This window comes from Papaver somniferum, chromosome 8 (genome assembly GCF_003573695.1).
Source record: "Papaver somniferum cultivar HN1 chromosome 8, ASM357369v1, whole genome shotgun sequence".
Taxonomy (NCBI): domain Eukaryota; kingdom Viridiplantae; phylum Streptophyta; class Magnoliopsida; order Ranunculales; family Papaveraceae; genus Papaver; species Papaver somniferum.
The window spans coordinates 2,446,995-2,463,512 of NC_039365.1; the positions used below are offsets into that span (position 1 = coordinate 2,446,995).

The window sequence follows — 16,518 nt, forward strand, 5'->3', positions numbered from 1 at the left end:
GGCCTCTCTTGGTGATGGAAGCACGCCTAGGGATGAACGATGTAGACCCCATCGAACGTGTTACACCATATTCGAGGAGTTTTATTCGAAACTTCCTGAATTCATTAAGCCCTATGTTTTATCTACCGACGATGTGGATGCGGATGCGGATGGGAATTGTGGTTATCACGTTGCGTCGGAACAAATAGATCATACAAGTTTGGAGGACGATGATAACCTAACCCAATGCCAAAATTTTAGAAAGACGATGGCCTTGCGCCTACAAGAAGACAAGGATTTTTACATTTCAATGATGAAGGAAGGATAAAGAAAGGATAAAGAAGTGAGATTTGATTAAATGGTTTCTAGTGAACAAGGGCCAAAGGAGAATGTACCAATTACCCCAGAGTATTGGATGAGCATGCCTCTATACGGTCATCTTCTGGCGGAAACCTGGAGTTGTATTGTTCATTTATTTGGTCAGGGAACATATTATACATACGCCCCCAAGTACACCATTTGAGATTAATCGCTTAAGGATTGGAGAATTTTTTTATTCAACCCTAACAACATACATTATATCGGTCTTAGACTACGTGAAGATTGTTCATTACCACCGCTGTGTAGGTTTCATCATCACTCACAGCTCACCAAGAAATTGCTTGAAAAATACGATCCCAACATGAAGCGTTGGGAAGAGTTAGTCAAGCCGGATCAAATGAAGGGTCTTCAAGTATTGTAATGAGTATTTTCCTTTTGTTAAGAACTTGAACTATCGAATGTTTATATTTTGTCGCTTTCATATATTGTATGTTGCAAACCGAACCAAGCCTAATGAATGAAAATGATTTGTCTTTTTTTTTTGGGTACGTTGGACTCATTAAATTTGTTACATAATCGGTATTCTAATACGTTTTTAACGTCCGATTCCGGAGGTAGTTTGATGCAAATTTAAAGAATCGGTTCATACTACAACCGTTATAAACTGATTCTGAATTAAAACAAGAATCCGTTTATGCAGGAACTATTATGAACCGGTTCTGAACAAAAATTTGTCTAGGATTCTTTCAGAATCGGTCTTTGAGGACGATAATGTAATCCAATTTTGGGAAGAAAAAGTTACAGAAGAACACACAATTTTTAACTCAATAATCGGATTACACATGGTCCAACATGATCCGATTGTCTTTCATAATCGGTCTTTTTGGACAGTTTTGTAATCCGATTTTGGGAAGAAAATTTTACAGAAGAACATACAATTTTTAACTCGATAATCGGATTACATATGGTCTAAAAGGATCCGATTGTGGACCATTTCCACTTTTCATAAACTCTTAAAATTGAAACTAGCACGGTTATATTTCTTAGTGTGATCTTCAACTATCAATATCGCTTCGAAATGATAAAAACGCTCTCCTCCCAAGCGGTATATTCATCATGTGCCGCGAACCTATCTCCTCTGTATCTAGCGATAATCTCGTTGTAGTTGAGGAATAATTTCCTACCATGAATCGTCCTTAAACAAACGTGGTCTGGTTCATAATCATAGCGTGGTTTATTGCTCATCTGTTTAACGAAAGCACCCCAACCCACTTGAATCCAAAATATACTCTCATGTTGATGTTCTTTGGGAAGATCCTTGACTATGTAATAAATTTTACCCTATTCGGTCTCTTCCTCAACATCTTTCATTTTTTCCCTTAGTTGGAATTGCTCTTGACCTCGTTTCTTTACCTTGAGTTTCTCTTCATATTTTGTCGCAGCCGATGATGATGATATGGTTTCTTTTGTAGTTATTTGTTGTCTTAACACTTCATCCATTACATTAATATATTTGTTAGGTGATGAAGACGAAGTTGCATTTGTAGTTGTTTGTTCGCTTCTTTTGCATATCTCTTCCTCCATTGTAGGAATTGATTTGGTTGTTCGCTTGCATCTTTTAAGTATGTGTTCGATTGAATTAGTAGTTGATGATGATGGACTTGACATCTTCTAAGTGGTGTATGACAGAGAATAGGCTATCCTCTTCATATACACAAAGTACCAACAGTTGTAATTTCAATTTCAAAAAATAGCCGCTAACATTCACAATCGAATTATGTAGATGCAATAATAATCTGATTCTTGATTTCTCTACAGATCCGAACTTGAACCAGGAATTGGTTGATGTGTGCATTAATGTAAACTAATTTTGGCTGATGTCCACCCAGAATCGGGTTATGTATGTGCACAATAAAAACTGATTGCTTGTAACATCAACCACAATCAGACTAATATGGTGCACACATAAACCGATTCTGGATGGATTTTCAGAAAATTTGATGAGTGAATTTCAAAAATTTAGAGGTAAATCATTGTAGAGTACTTCTTATAAGGAATGGATTAAAGGGATTTAACTCAAGTACTTGAATTGTTTGTTTTTGTTTTTTTTTTTTCAAAACCCAAAAAGAAATTAGATTTCAATTGTTGTTTGTGATTGATTAGGTTTTAGTTTTGATTTTGATGGAAATTGAAAAAAAAATTGAGTTTTGATTAATGATTTTTGTATTTGTTAATTAAGTGATTATGATTTTGTATTTGTATTAGAATAATTAAAGTTTCGTTCAAGATTAATCTAGTATTTTTATCATTATTTAGACACCCCATATCCTACTCTTTAGGTTAGTTGAAGTAATTGATAGGCCCAAATTAACCACGGTAGACTCCAATTTAGCCAGGATAATTATATTTCACTTTTTATTTCCCATATCATTCCTTATCCTATCAAAGTTATGGCATTATAGATTTATTCTATAAGGGAAAATATTACTAACATAATGTATGAGAAAAACTCTTGTAGGTACAAGAAGGGGAACAAGAAGATCCACAACACATGTTAGAGTAGTGAGCTAAGGCTTACTTAGCTACATAATGGACAGTAACGTTTTCATCTCCTTTGTTAAACACAAACTTGGCATCAACTAATTTCCTCGACTTGAGCTCTGACTTTGAAAGTTAAGTGGTTTAATCTCCAGGGATCCGAGTCTACTAATCTACCGTAACCTTCGCTACTTTTTTAGCAAGGCGTTTTTAGGGGCCACCCCAAAGAATTTAGGGGCCATCAATTTATACCCAGCCAAAAACTCTAGTTAAGGTGTACCCTATATGATATTGAAGTTACATAAATGCCCTTATGGTAAAACTGTATAAAAACCAAATCAAAAACAATTCTACTCATTTCAACTCTTCTTCTTCCAGTTTCCTATTATCTTCCGATTGTGGAAGAAAAAAAAAATTCCGCTCCAAAGTCAAATGGCCCCAATTAGGTAAGAATCTATCATTTTTGGGGTTTATTTCGCTTTAATTCGACGAATCGAGAAAAAATAATTCTAGGGTTTTCGGTTATTTATCCAGATTCGGGCGATATTCATGCTCCTTTACTTCCGAATGTAGTCATGTTCTTCATTTCTCAAGAACATCGACAGTATTCGGGAGAAATATTTGATGGTTATCGGCCGAATATTGTTGGTCATATCTTCCTGGATACAAACTGGTAATAATCGGTAGTTTAATGAATTTTTTGGCTCCCGAATATATTTAAGTAGATACACAGTATTCGGAAGTACACTCACTACCGAATATATATATATATATTGAAAAAATCTCAAAATTTCTGATATAGGAAAAATCCCATTTTGGGGCCAGTATTTATTCGGAAGACAATATAATGTTATATACTTCCGATTATTTCAATTTCAAAATTTGAAAAGTATAAGTTTTTCCCAAATTCTGATTTTTGGGCCATCGTACATTCGGGACTTTACAAAACAATTATCCTCCGAATATAGCAAGTTCAAAACAAACCACGCCTTGGCTCTAGGTGGTTCCAAGGGCCAATATAGAATGTTAGACAGTCCATATTCGGAAGTTTGGGTAACTAATTATACTTCCGATTATTTCAATTTCAAAATTTGAAAATTATAAGTTTTTCCCAAATTCTGATTTTTGGGCCATCGTACATTCGGGACTTTACAAAACAATTATCCTCCGAATATAGCAAGTTCAAAACAAACCACGCCTTGGCTCTAGGTGGTTCCAAGTGCCAATATAGAATGTTAGACAACCCATATTCGGAAGTTTGGATAACTAATTATACTTCCGATTATTTCAATTTCAAAATTTGAAAAGTATAAGTTTTTCCCAAATTCTGATTTTTGGGCCATCGTACATTCGGGACTTTACAAAACAATTATCCTCCGAATATAGCAAGTTCAAAACAAACCACGCCTTGGCTCTAGGTGGTTCCAAGGGCCAATATAGAATGTTAGACATCCCATATTCGGAAGTTTGGGTAACTAATTATACTTCCGATTATTTCAATTTCAAAATTTGAAAAGTATAAGTTTTTCCCAATACTTATAGGCATTGTCATCCAATACTTGGATCCGATTGTCTTCAATCCCTTTCGACACTTCACACGCGCAACTAAGTCTTTGAAATCTTGTTCTTTGTCGTATCTATCTCCTCGCCTCATCATCTCCATATAAAAACCCTTGTCCTTCACTAGTTGTACCGCCATCTTATTTCTTAAATATTGGCATTGGGTGACATCTTCGATATCCGCCTCTCTAAAGTAAACCATTTGTTCCGTAGCAACGTGAAACCCACAATTTCCATCCCCATCAACCTCGTCGGTCGACAAAACAAATGGAATGATAAGTTGAGAGAGTTGTTCCAAATACTCTTTGTATATTGTATATGTGGATCGATTTGGTCTTCCATTAAGATCTCTAGGGCAACGAAGAGTACCTTTGTGCTCTTTTATAGTAAGAATTTACATTGGTTGGGTTTGTTGCGAGGCGTTCATTTTCTCAACAACTTCTTCGACAACATTGGGTTGACTTACTTGAGAAGGCTCTGTAGAGATCTTTGGCCTTACTTGTCGGGTGGTTGGTCCACTTTGATCATTTCTTGGACGACCTCTTTTCTTAGATTCCGGCTCATCTTCAAATTCGGCTTCCGAACACTCGTGCCTAGACAATATTCTTTTATTAGACAAATACTCCTTCAACTCTTTTCTTTGGATGGTCCTCGACACTTCGGTGTTCGGCCTACCGGTGTTCTTTTGCTTAATAGGTTCATCAACCTCCCTTAAACAAGGGTGAAGGGCTTCCTCCAAATTATGCATCAATATTTGCTTTTTGGTGCCGTTTGATGTAGCGTAACGCTCGGCTATTCGTGCATACAATTCCGACTCGAAGAAAGACGGACCATCAACTACCGGGGTTTTCGGAGTGAAATTTAATTGCTTCCAAAATAGGTGAATATCATCGATGTCAATCACTTCAACATACCTACCAAACTTATGACGACATGGGAGTCCAATACCTATCATATCCTTGCAAACACAAACCGTATTCTCGTCATCATAAGTTTTATATAACTTCAATTGTTTCATCATGCGATTTATTTCCCATCTTGAAACTTTATGAACAACTCCCCTTAGAAGCAATTTTTCCTTAATATGTTCCATCGGGAATTGGTGTACACTAAATTGCATACATTTCCTAATCTTTACGAGATCACGATTGGTGAATTCATGGATTGCTTCTTGGATCGACACAACTCCATTTTGACTACCAATTAGTATTTTCTTTAGTCGACCATGAGACCCCTCCGCAATGCTTTTCGCCTCGTTCTTGAAGTTACGATATTCATATGTCCATGCAAACACAAACCTCTCCTTAATCGTTAACCATTGTGTTTTACAATACTCAACCGGTTTTGGGTAGTCCGTGCCGTATTCATCCTCAAATTTCTTCAAGTTACATTCGTAAATTTCCTCGGTCATCGACCAAACGATTTTGTCCCATGCTTTCATGAACATTTTCCAAATTATTCCATCCTCCTTCCACTTTTCTTCAAATAGCCTATCCTCTTCCTTACGTTCTTCCAAGGTTAATTTACTAATTCGCTCATCCTCTTCCTTTGACCTCTTGGTACCCTTCCTTGGTCTTTTAGCTTGGAAATGATGATGGCAATTGGTTTTGAGATTGCATTGAATGTGCCACGTACATTGCAAGTTTGGGCTTCCGGAAACACTACCGCTATTGCATGCATTAAGGCTTGATCGTTATCCGTTACAATAACCCTTGGAAAATTATCACCGTTATAAATTGACCTCAACGTCTCCAACATCCAAATGAAACTCACATTGTTCTCATGATCCATTAAACCCCATGCAATCGTAAACGTGTTTTGTCCGAAGTATGGCAAGCAATGTTCAACAACGGCATGTTATACTTGTTTGTCTTATAAGTAGCATCTATCAACAAAATTTGATGAAAGCATTGAGCCAATTGGATCATTTCGGGATGTGCCAAGAAAATACGAACCACTATACCATCCTTTTCTTCCCTTCTCAAGGTGTAGCCGTGTAACTCCGCTAACCACTCCGATTGTTGCATGACCGTTCTACCATCCCAATCAGTCCTTTTGATCGTAGCTAGGGCCGACTTAATTGTAGACAAAGAAGACAAGTTGTCGGGATCGTCCGCCTTTATTTTACTTAAGATCGCACTCGCTTTTTGGATCCGCATAGACCTCACCGTCTGCATTTGATGTGGTTTTAACTTGGCAACCATTACATGTCCAATTAAATCCAACGGATCATCATGGTTGTGACAACCGTTATCAACTTTATACATTTTATACTCTTTACCTTTAATACCATCGGGCTTATAGAAGACAATCTTAAATGGGCATCCTATCTTCTTGGTATTGCTTCGGTATTTCCTATTCGTCTTCCGTATGTACTTACTATTCTTTCCCTCGTGACTCTTTCGCGTCCCACCTCGCTCACAAATCATTTCAAATCGAGTGTCACTAACATGATTATTTTGAACTACCACGCACATGTTATCTTTTGCCTTGTTCATAAGCCATTCCTTTGCCTCCTTCTTACTTCCAAATGTCTAAACGTGCATAAAACAAAACAAATCTAATAAGCATAACCATTTAACATATAAATTTTGAAAAAAAGAAAAAAGTAGTAATGAGTATACCAAATCGTTTGCATAGTATAGGGAAGTGTCGGGCCTCAAATAGAAGTCATCAACAAACTCTTCAACGGCCTGCATATGAAAGCAAAAATTATTATACAATAATCGGAGGTTATTAAATAAGTCAAACTTCCGAATATTCTATATTCGGAATCCTATCGGTTACCCAAAACACCCGATCTATGCAAATGAATGTACACAGTTTACTGAGTGAAAAAAATGATAATCGGAGGTAATTAAATAAGTCAAACTTCCGAATACTTTATATTCGGAATCCTATCGGTTACCCAAAACACCCGATTTATGCAAATGAATGTACACAGTTTACTGAGTGCAAAAAATGATATAATCGGAAGCTAAAATATATAGTAAACAGCCGAATATAAATAACCGGGAGATAACTTTAATCGATAAACATCCGATTTTCAAGTTTTCGGAAATTTTATTTTGAGGCCACTGTTATATTCGGCAGTCAAATAATGTTAAACTATTACCGATTGTAAAGGATAAGAATACTGAGTTTTGAAATTTTCTGAGGAATTCGTTTTTGGGGCCATTCGGAGGTAAATAACTCTACATATCTACCGAATGTAGATATTTTTGGAAAACCAGTTTGGGGTTTTTCTCATATTCGGCAGTAAACTAGTATCTTGTAACTACCAAATATACATATTTGGTACTCAGTGTGTTATATTCGTAAGTTTAATCTAGAAATTATCTACCGAATCTGGGTAGTTCATGGCATTCAATGCATGCAATAATCGGTTTTTCTTGTTTACAAAAGCACACAAACCATGCAAATCGAGTATTTTAGTTTCTTAATACAATACCTGTGTTTTACATGCATCGTTAGCTTCAATATCATGCGATTCTCCATTTTCTTCCATGAAAGGGTCGTCTAGGTTTTCCTCTCCACAAAAGTTTGGATCATTCAACATATACCCCAAATCGTCTTCTCTAAACGGTCGTGAACCCTCAACATTTTGTTCTTCGTCATGATTCTCACCTTCTTCTTCATATCCATCCATTTTTGTAGTGAAAAAAATGGTTTTTCCCTTTTTTCCTTCAACCTCTTCTCTATAACTCTAATAACTCACAAATGCAAAAGAAATGAAAAAATGAAACAAAAATCATTCTAATACTGCACTGACCACAATCGGAAGTCTGGGAAATATTTTGGCTTTCGATTGAAATCGGAGGATAACAATGTTATCATATCCTCCGAATATATAAGGGTAATTTCGCCATTACGAATTACGCGAGATAAGGGATGGCTACATTTTCCCTTTGGGTGACCTTTTTTGTTTTATTGTTGGCCCCTAAATCCTTTCGAGTGGCCCCTAAAAACGCGAGGTTTTTTAGCATCACTCTCAATAATGTTTCTTTGCAGAACAATAAACAAAGTATAAGTTTAATTCTGGAATATTCATCATCTAAGTATTTCGGCACAAAAACTCAAACCACTGGCTTCAAATACGAGAATCGGTTCCTTGCAGTTATCGAGACACGTAAGTCTCTTTTATGCTGTAACATTCTTTTTTCTTTGGATCTGATTCGTTCGGATTTGACTAAAATCACCTGATTTATCTGGATATGGCTCAGCGTTGTTTGTTTTTTGTGTCAGATCTGACTCAACTGACTAAAAAATAAAGAAGCAACAAGTTTGGTTTCATGATTTGAGTCAGAGATTAGGTTTATGAGTCAGATAGCAAGTCAGATAGGGTCGAAAACTAAAATGAAAATGGGTCTCACATCTATCTACCTGGGTGTGAGATTCGGATCCGGTCGCGAGGCGGATGCAAACAAACTTTCCGTAGGTGTTGCAAATAAACCCAAGCCCACCCACACCGTATTGAAATACAAATTTTATAATACCGGGAAATGAAAACGAAGCAAAAAAATTCTAATCAAAGAGCACTTGAGCAGTAAATGAAATCCATGGCGATATCAATCTCAAAATCAGTATCCGAGTTTCACCCAAAATCTCACAACCGAAACCCTAAACTTAGTATTAAGGAATCCCATCACTCTCCTTTCAATTGCACCTACCCATTCAAATCCCTATCTTATCATGTCCCACCAAAACTAATATCAGTCTCCTCCGATCAAGATCAAACAACAAATTCTCCATTCAAAATTGAAAACCCTAGTTCAAAAAAATGGGTCCATTTCATTGGAATCGGAGGGTGTGGATTATCAGCTCTTGCTAAACTCGCTCTCAATCAGGTAAGATCTATATGCATTAAGTTTTTTAATAAATTTTTGTTCATTATTTATTTTTTGTCTCCTGCTTTTTATTAATTTGTAAATGAAATTTTTAGGATTATGAAGTTAGTGGATCAGATATTGTATGGAATGAGTCAATGAATGGATTACAAGAAGCTGGTGCAACAGTATGGTTAGGTCACTCAGTGAATAATTTAAGAAACGGGGTTGGGAGTTTACCTGATTTTGTTGTGGTTTCGAGTGCGATTTCTTCAGATAATGTTGAGATTTTGCACGCCGAGTCGTTCGGAGTACCTGTGTGAGTATTTCTGTTCGATTTCTTTATTCCAGTTGCAAACATTTGCATAATATCAGTAGAATGTGATGCATTTCTGCTTTGAATGCAGTTATAAGAGGGATAAGTGGTTGGGGATGGTAACATCGGATTACAATCTTATTGCTGTCAGTGGAACTCATGGTAATTAGAATTTTATTCTATTCAAGTGTAGCTTCAATTCTTTGCATTGCGCCACTTAGTGTGATTCTTGTTTAAAACTTTCCCCGTTTGGTAATTAGTGTATCCAAGCAAGTTCTTTGATGTTGCATTCTTCAAACTTGATATTGTAGGAAAAAGTACTACTAGCGCTATGCTTGCTTATGTTTTGAAAGCAACGGGAGATGATATTACTGCCGTTGTTGGTGCTATTGTGCCTCAGGTATTCTCCCTCTTATTTTTCTTAGCACGAAATTATATACCATGTTCTTTTTCAAGGCCGAGGTCATGAGGCCACAAGGAGTTGGTTCTAATGTGCTATAACCATTTGGTTTGATCGAGTCATGCCGTGGTTCTTAGAGTTACGATTTCATATTGGAAAGAAAATGCTTAATTTGTTAACATTAAATCAACCTTTGTCCAGGAGGTAATATTCTCTCTGGGAATGGGCCCAATTTTGTCTTGGAGGTTAGTTTGTAGCGTCTCTTTTCTATTATATCCACTACTATATGCTGATGGAATTCTTATTCCTAAACACTTTCTATATAATGCAGGCTGATGAATATGATGACTGTTTTCTGGGGTTATCACCTTACATTGCTGTGGTAACAAATGTTGAATGGGAGCATGTTGACATGTTTAAAAATGAGGTTGGCTACTTGAACACTCGGCCTACATTTTGTTTAATGTTTATCTCATAGTCTGATTGATGCGCTTTTCTCAATTAGGAAGCAGTGAAAATATCATTCAGAAAGTTTTTGAAGCAGATCAGAGTAGGAGGATATCTCATCTTATGTGGGGATAGGTATGAATTGTCTAACTCGTTCCTCATCACAGTACACCAGCACATACTAGACTGTTACAACTTTCAAGTCTTGTAGCACGCTACTTCTGCTTTAAATTTAGTCCTATAATGCATCCAGACACAGGGATATTTTTGTTGCCAATTGCGACTTTTAAGAGGCCTAAATAGAACAGTCTCACAATACTAGATTTGCTCTTTAGTCTGTGATTCAAGATTTTCTTAAGGGGCCTTGCAGTGAGGGTGCATGTTCTCTGCTGAGGGAGATGGATATCAAAACTGCATCAAATGAAGAGCTATTTGTTCCAAGTTCCACAGAGTCAAGTGCACACTACAGAGTTACCACATATGGAATTTCAAATCTCAACGAGTGGCATGCATCTTTTATTGTCCCCAACTCACAAGGTGGTGTTGACTATGTCCTGGTAAAATTTCTCATCCCTAGCAGGAAGTAGAAGTGCTCAGAATTTTTTCTTTCATTACTAAAAGTAAATCCCGTAGCAGTGAAGAACTCTATTTTTCTATCGTTGTAACTATCTGTTGCTTATTGATTGCTAATGATATGGAATAGCTACAGGTGATGCATTCTGACTACTTTTAAGTGCCTGCAGAATCACAAAGGGTATCCAGTGGCAAACATCAGCTTAAAAATACCAGGAACTCATAATGTCCTCAACTCATTAGCAGTGAGTTCAACCTTTTGTCTTTACATACAATTGGTGTCAGATGGGTGAATGAGGTCTTTAAAGTTGTTTCAGGTATATGTTTGCTTGACTTCATTTTTCTGAATTTGAAGGTGATAGCTGCTGTTACTGCACTGATAGGTGATAAAAGCTTATCTTATGAATCTGTCGATAGAGTGAAGTCACACTTGAGCAACTTTCTTGGTGTTTCTAGACGGTTTGAGATGATTGGGGAAATATATGGATGCCAAATATATGATGACTATGCTCATCATCCAACAGAGGTTCGTGCAGTTCTTCAAGCCGCTCGTACAAGATACCCACACAAGGATATATGGGTGATATTTCAGCCACATACATTCAGGTTTCACTCTGAAACTAAAACGAAGGATATTACATATGTGAGTTCAACATTGTTACGCCTACATGTATTAAAATTACTCATTCAGTTCTCTTTTTACTTTGACAGCCGACTTGCAGCATTTATGGATGAATTTTCAAATGCATTAAGTAATGCAGATCGAGTTATAATTACACAGGTTTATGATACTAACCTCTTCTTCTTAAATTCTTAGCACATCAGATTCGATTCAATAATTTGGTTTCAAATTTAGGTTTGGGCTGCTAGAGAAATGAACGTATGCAATGTCAGCGGAAGAGAACTAGTTACATATATTGGCCCTTCATCTGAATACATCCCTCTAATGGTACGCTGGAATAATAGAGTTCCTAACACTCTCCCCAGTCATTCTTTTCCAGTTGTTTTTAACCTGTCTAGAGAATCTTCTGTTTTCTCTTTGTAACTTTCTGTTTTATCCTTTTTAGTCTCATTTGTTATCACTGGCACTTTATATAGGAGGACATCATAAACAAGCTGGTTCAGGAGATCTCAACCTACCCTGATCGAGAAACTGTTGTCTTTACACTTGGAGCAGGTAATCATATGTCTCTATATAACAGTTCTAATAGCAATTTTAATGGAAACAGAAGCGTGACTTTTTGTTCTGGTGGGCACCAAAGATAAGTTTCTTATCCTATTGACTAGATGCATCTGAATGAATGTATCAGGTGATATTACAGCATTAGGACCAAAGCTGCTCCTCAGATTAAAAAAGAAAGCTCCCAGTATTACTGACAATCAAAGCAAACCTGCAGCAGAAGTCCTCAGACCAGGACCCTTCACTATCAAGATCGAAGGAGACGACGATTGATGCAACCGACAATCAATATAAAGCAGGATTTCAGTTGTCACCTGTATCCAGCTAGCATAAATCAGCTGCATGGAAGAATGCTCAATTGGTATTGGGATTAATTGCACTGATCATATTCTGGTGGAGTTGTGAGTTTAGTAGGTTGATTTGGAATTGGCTTGGTTGAATCTTTCATTTTAGAAGTCCAGATAATTTTGATGAGATGCTGGAACTGGCTAAGCATCCTAGTCCAGTTATTAAAGAAATCTGGGTTACTTCTGCTTTATGCAAAGGAACAGAGTGGTACTTACAGAGGACTGTGGGATTAGAATTAATTGTTTGCATGTGGAACGGGGTGTATGATCTTCAAATCCTAAAGTTTTTTGGTTTGAAGTGTAGCGTGGTTGTTAAAAAAAAATTCTGGGAACTACCTCCTCCAGATTGGTCCATGGTTGTCATGGTGCAACTAGAGGTAATCCAGGTCCTGCTGGCCGTGGTTTCATCATCAGAAATTGTGTGGGTGTTGTTTTAGAAGCTGTTGCAGGTGGAATTGCTATTGCCACTATCTCTATTGCAGAAATTCTGGCCATCATATTTGCTCTGGAATGGATTTGCTACAAAGGTTTGGATAAAGTTCTGCTGCAATCAGATTCCAGTTCTGTTACTGCCGCCTTTAAATCTGAGAAGCTGCTGGTCAGTGATTTCAAGATAGGGAGTTATTAAGAAGTCCACTTCGGCACAGTTGTCTGTGACCAATTTTTCTTCAGATAGACTGGCAAAAAGAGGTGCTCCAATAGCTAGGGCTTCTGCAAAGAATGTAATACAAAGCCTTCTATTTTGTCAGATTTTTAGAGTGGCCAGATAGGCAGTACTATAGATTCATGTAATTTGGTATATTTTCTGTTTCCAGTTCTGTATGTACTGAAACCAAATAAATCTATTAGAAATTCAGTGTTCTGCCTTCCTCTTTTATGACAATGCTAAGAGAAGCTCAAGAGGATTCAAATGACAGCAGAAAAACAACACAAAAATTAGCACTGACAAATAAGGACCAGTTTTTTTTTGCATTTCTGCCGTGTTCATTTACATTGCCATTCGATCTAAAATCTCTAGCAAAATCACAGAAATACAGGGGGAGGAATTTAAAAAGACAACCAAAAAATTCAATAGAAACAAACCTTCAAACGCTTAAAACTAGAATCATCAAAAAGAAGAAAAAATTTTAAGCTTACACCTCACTGTACAGACCCTCCACATTCTTCACCAATTTTTTAAGACACCCGAATGAAACTATCTTCCATCCAGCAGTGCCCATGTCTTAAAACTAAGCCTACAACCAAAAAACTTCAGAACTTGATTGATTCATGCCGATAGGCAAGGCATGGCATGGCATGGCGTTAACACATCCAACTTCAATTCCTAGTACCTACAGACTGAAGAACGAAAAAGAACAAAGATGCACCTTTCCTATTCTTCCCCTGAACATACCAAGTCCATCCGAACAAAACCCATGACTGAAAACTAATCCATAATGCAAAGAAGAAAAGAACTGATTGCTTCATCACCATTGGCATTACTAACCAACCCATTTCAGAATTGCATCCTTAGCCGCCAAAGAACGAAAAGAACCCGCGTTTCTTCGGCTCTTCCTCAATCATAACAGCTTTCATGCTATCTTGTTCAACTAATCTCCAAGCAGCTTGTTCAAATGCAAGTCCAGCCAATGTAGGTGGCTTATTCAAAACAAGCGGATACCCACGGTTCGTACTCCTAATCACTTCCGAATCCTCAGGAATCACACCCAACAATGCCAACCCCAACATCTCTTGCACATCTAACACAGACATCATATCTTCACCTCTAATCAAATCAGTTCTAACTCTATTAACAACCATTTTAATATCCTTAATCCCATCACACTCCAACAAACCCGTTACACGGTCCGCATCTCTCAAACTAGTAATATCAGGTGTTGTTACAAGAACAGCTTCATTAGCAGGTGTAATAGCAGTAATAAAACCAGCATCAATACCAGCAGGACAATCAATAATTATAAAATCAGGACACCCTTCGGCACGCGCTTTCAACGCGTCGACAACCCAAATCAAAGCTTTTCCACCAAACCCTAATTGCAATTTTGATCTAGGTTTCGAAATACAAAGCAATTCAAAATTGGACCAACGTTTATCACGAATTAAAGCTTGATCTAATCTACAATCACCATTCAGAACCTCAACAGCAGTATAATTAACCCGATTCTCAAGACCTAATAACAAATCAAGATTTCTCAAACCAACATCAGCGTCAATAGCAACAACTGAAAACCCTAATCGAGCTAATGAAAGACCTACATTTGCTGTGGTTGTTGTTTTACCAACACCACCTTTACCTGATGTAATTACGACCACTCTTGGTGTTTCTCCTGATAGTTCTGGCTTTCTGTTCCATTGAAGGACTGAAACGATTGTGGAGCGCTTAAAGCTTGGATTTTTAGGGGTTTTGAATGGTTTTTTGGGATTGAAGAGTTGAGGAGATGTGAATGGGGAGTGAAATGAAAGTGGGTTTGGTTTTGTAGTGAGAGAAATCATGGAGGAGAGTGAGAACATTGCTATGAGGCAATGAGGGACTGAGAGAGCTCAGAGAGAAAGGGGAAAGTTAAAATAGGGCATACTTTTGATGGCTGATAAGAAAAATGACCAAAGGACACCAAACCGGAATAAATTTGTTGGATACAGGCACAATTTCGGCTAAATGGCACCAACTAGACTACTCTGCCCTCGGTGGTCGTTACAAAAGGTTTGCAATAACCGGATCGGTGGGATAGACCGGACCATCTGACTCACATTAGTCTTAGCCCACTGAGCCAGATCGTGTGCTGCTGTATTAGCAGTTCGATTTACATAAGTGAAACGAAGAGACTTGAATTTAGGGATTAGGTTTTTCACATCTTGAAAGAGAAAGTGAGTTCTCTGATCTCCTGATTGATTTGCTGCAAAGTATTCATAGCATCGCTTTCATGATAATCTGATCTTGTTTGTTCTTCCACGCATGATTTAGGGCATCTCTAATGGATCGGATCTCCGCTTCTTCTGCTGAGTAGCAATCCAAGTAAGTTTCTTGAGTAAAAATGAATTCCAGTTCTGAATTTCTGATAATGAACCTCATTCCTCCTTCTTTGGAGTTTAGATTCCAAGCACCTTCGGTATTTATCTTTAGAGCAAAAATGTTTGTTTTTGTTTTTTTCTTGAACTACATCGTTAACTCCTCGAGGAGTTATTTCAGATAATTATAGGGTTCAAACCTCTATCTCTCAAGTAGGAAGGAGCATGCCAACCATCAGACTACTAGATAGTTGGTCTTCTACCTCTATCTTTACAGTGGGAAGGAGCATGCCAACCATCAGTCTACTAGATAGTTCGCCTCCTCAGTATAAGTCTAAATTATACGTATTTATTTTTATGGTCCTCACTAAATGACAAAAAAGTCATCTTATGTGGAAGTCTAAGTAATGCATATTTTTCTTTTATGGTCATTACTATATGACAGGAAAAAATAATGAGAAAACTTTTTACCCAAAATTCATTTCCAATGCTCAAAATAAAAAATGGTTGTGTTTAACAATTTTTCTTTAAATTTAGAAACAAAATCATGATGTGGACTTAAGGCTCAAGATCGTGATATTTTCCAATTCAATGATTTTCTTCTACTACTATTATATAGGATCTTTGGGGATTACTTTATAAGTATGTACCCCTGATGATACTCATACCCAAATGTTATATATACACCTCACTGATAGCTCATGACTCTACATGGAATTGCATTGAGCGATTTCGGATACTACAGACAGGATGATTGTGGACAGAGCAATTCTAGCTAGCTTCTAATTGGGCAAAGAAAATGAAACAAATGAATGTTACTATTGAAGCTAAAGAAGAATTTTCAAACCTATTTATCAAGATGTGGCTTAAAGAAGATTCTCGGTTTTTTACCGTCAGGGCGCGCAGGACATAACTCCCCGGTGCGTTATTCTGATGCCAACTACCGGGCCTTAAAGCTTTTCTTTTAGCTTTGTAAGTGCACGTTCATTTTCTCTTAAAAGTGTGCTTGGCATGCATGTTTCCAT

The 16,518-nt window shown here is 37.2% G+C and overlaps 2 protein-coding genes across 2 annotated transcripts; one reads left to right on the forward strand and one right to left on the reverse strand.

Moving 5' to 3' along the window:
• The first annotated feature begins 8,921 nt into the window (after positions 1-8,921).
• On the forward strand, positions 8,922-13,533 carry LOC113304226 (UDP-N-acetylmuramate--L-alanine ligase-like). The gene is made up of 14 exons (XM_026553285.1): positions 8,922-9,245; positions 9,341-9,543; positions 9,632-9,702; positions 9,852-9,944; positions 10,139-10,185; positions 10,272-10,367; positions 10,446-10,522; positions 10,758-10,944; positions 11,131-11,205; positions 11,316-11,566; positions 11,672-11,741; positions 11,817-11,909; positions 12,059-12,137; positions 12,271-13,533. Exons 1-14 carry the CDS (start codon positions 8,949-8,951, stop codon positions 12,411-12,413), a joined length of 1,782 nt encoding a protein of 593 aa, XP_026409070.1. The 5' UTR covers positions 8,922-8,948; the 3' UTR covers positions 12,414-13,533.
• On the reverse strand, positions 13,427-15,084 carry LOC113304225 (putative septum site-determining protein minD homolog, chloroplastic). Its single transcript, XM_026553284.1, has one exon. The coding sequence runs from the start codon at positions 14,996-14,998 to the stop codon at positions 13,997-13,999; it is 1,002 nt and encodes a 333-aa protein (XP_026409069.1). The 5' UTR covers positions 14,999-15,084; the 3' UTR covers positions 13,427-13,996.
• Positions 15,085-16,518: the final 1,434 nt, after the last annotated feature.

Excerpts from the sequence above, each read along its gene's own strand:
- LOC113304226 (XM_026553285.1), top strand. The coding sequence starts at position 8,949 with ATGAAATCCATGGCGATATCAATCTCAAAATCAGTATCCGAGTTTCAC. Across the intron at positions 10,945-11,130 it reads GTGGTGTTGACTATGTCCTG|AATCACAAAGGGTATCCAGT; the intron begins GTAAAATTTCTC and ends AAGTGCCTGCAG. Across the intron at positions 11,206-11,315 it reads ATGTCCTCAACTCATTAGCA|GTGATAGCTGCTGTTACTGC; the intron begins GTGAGTTCAACC and ends CTGAATTTGAAG.
- LOC113304225 (XM_026553284.1), bottom strand. The coding sequence starts at position 14,998 with ATGTTCTCACTCTCCTCCATGATTTCTCTCACTACAAAACCAAACCCA.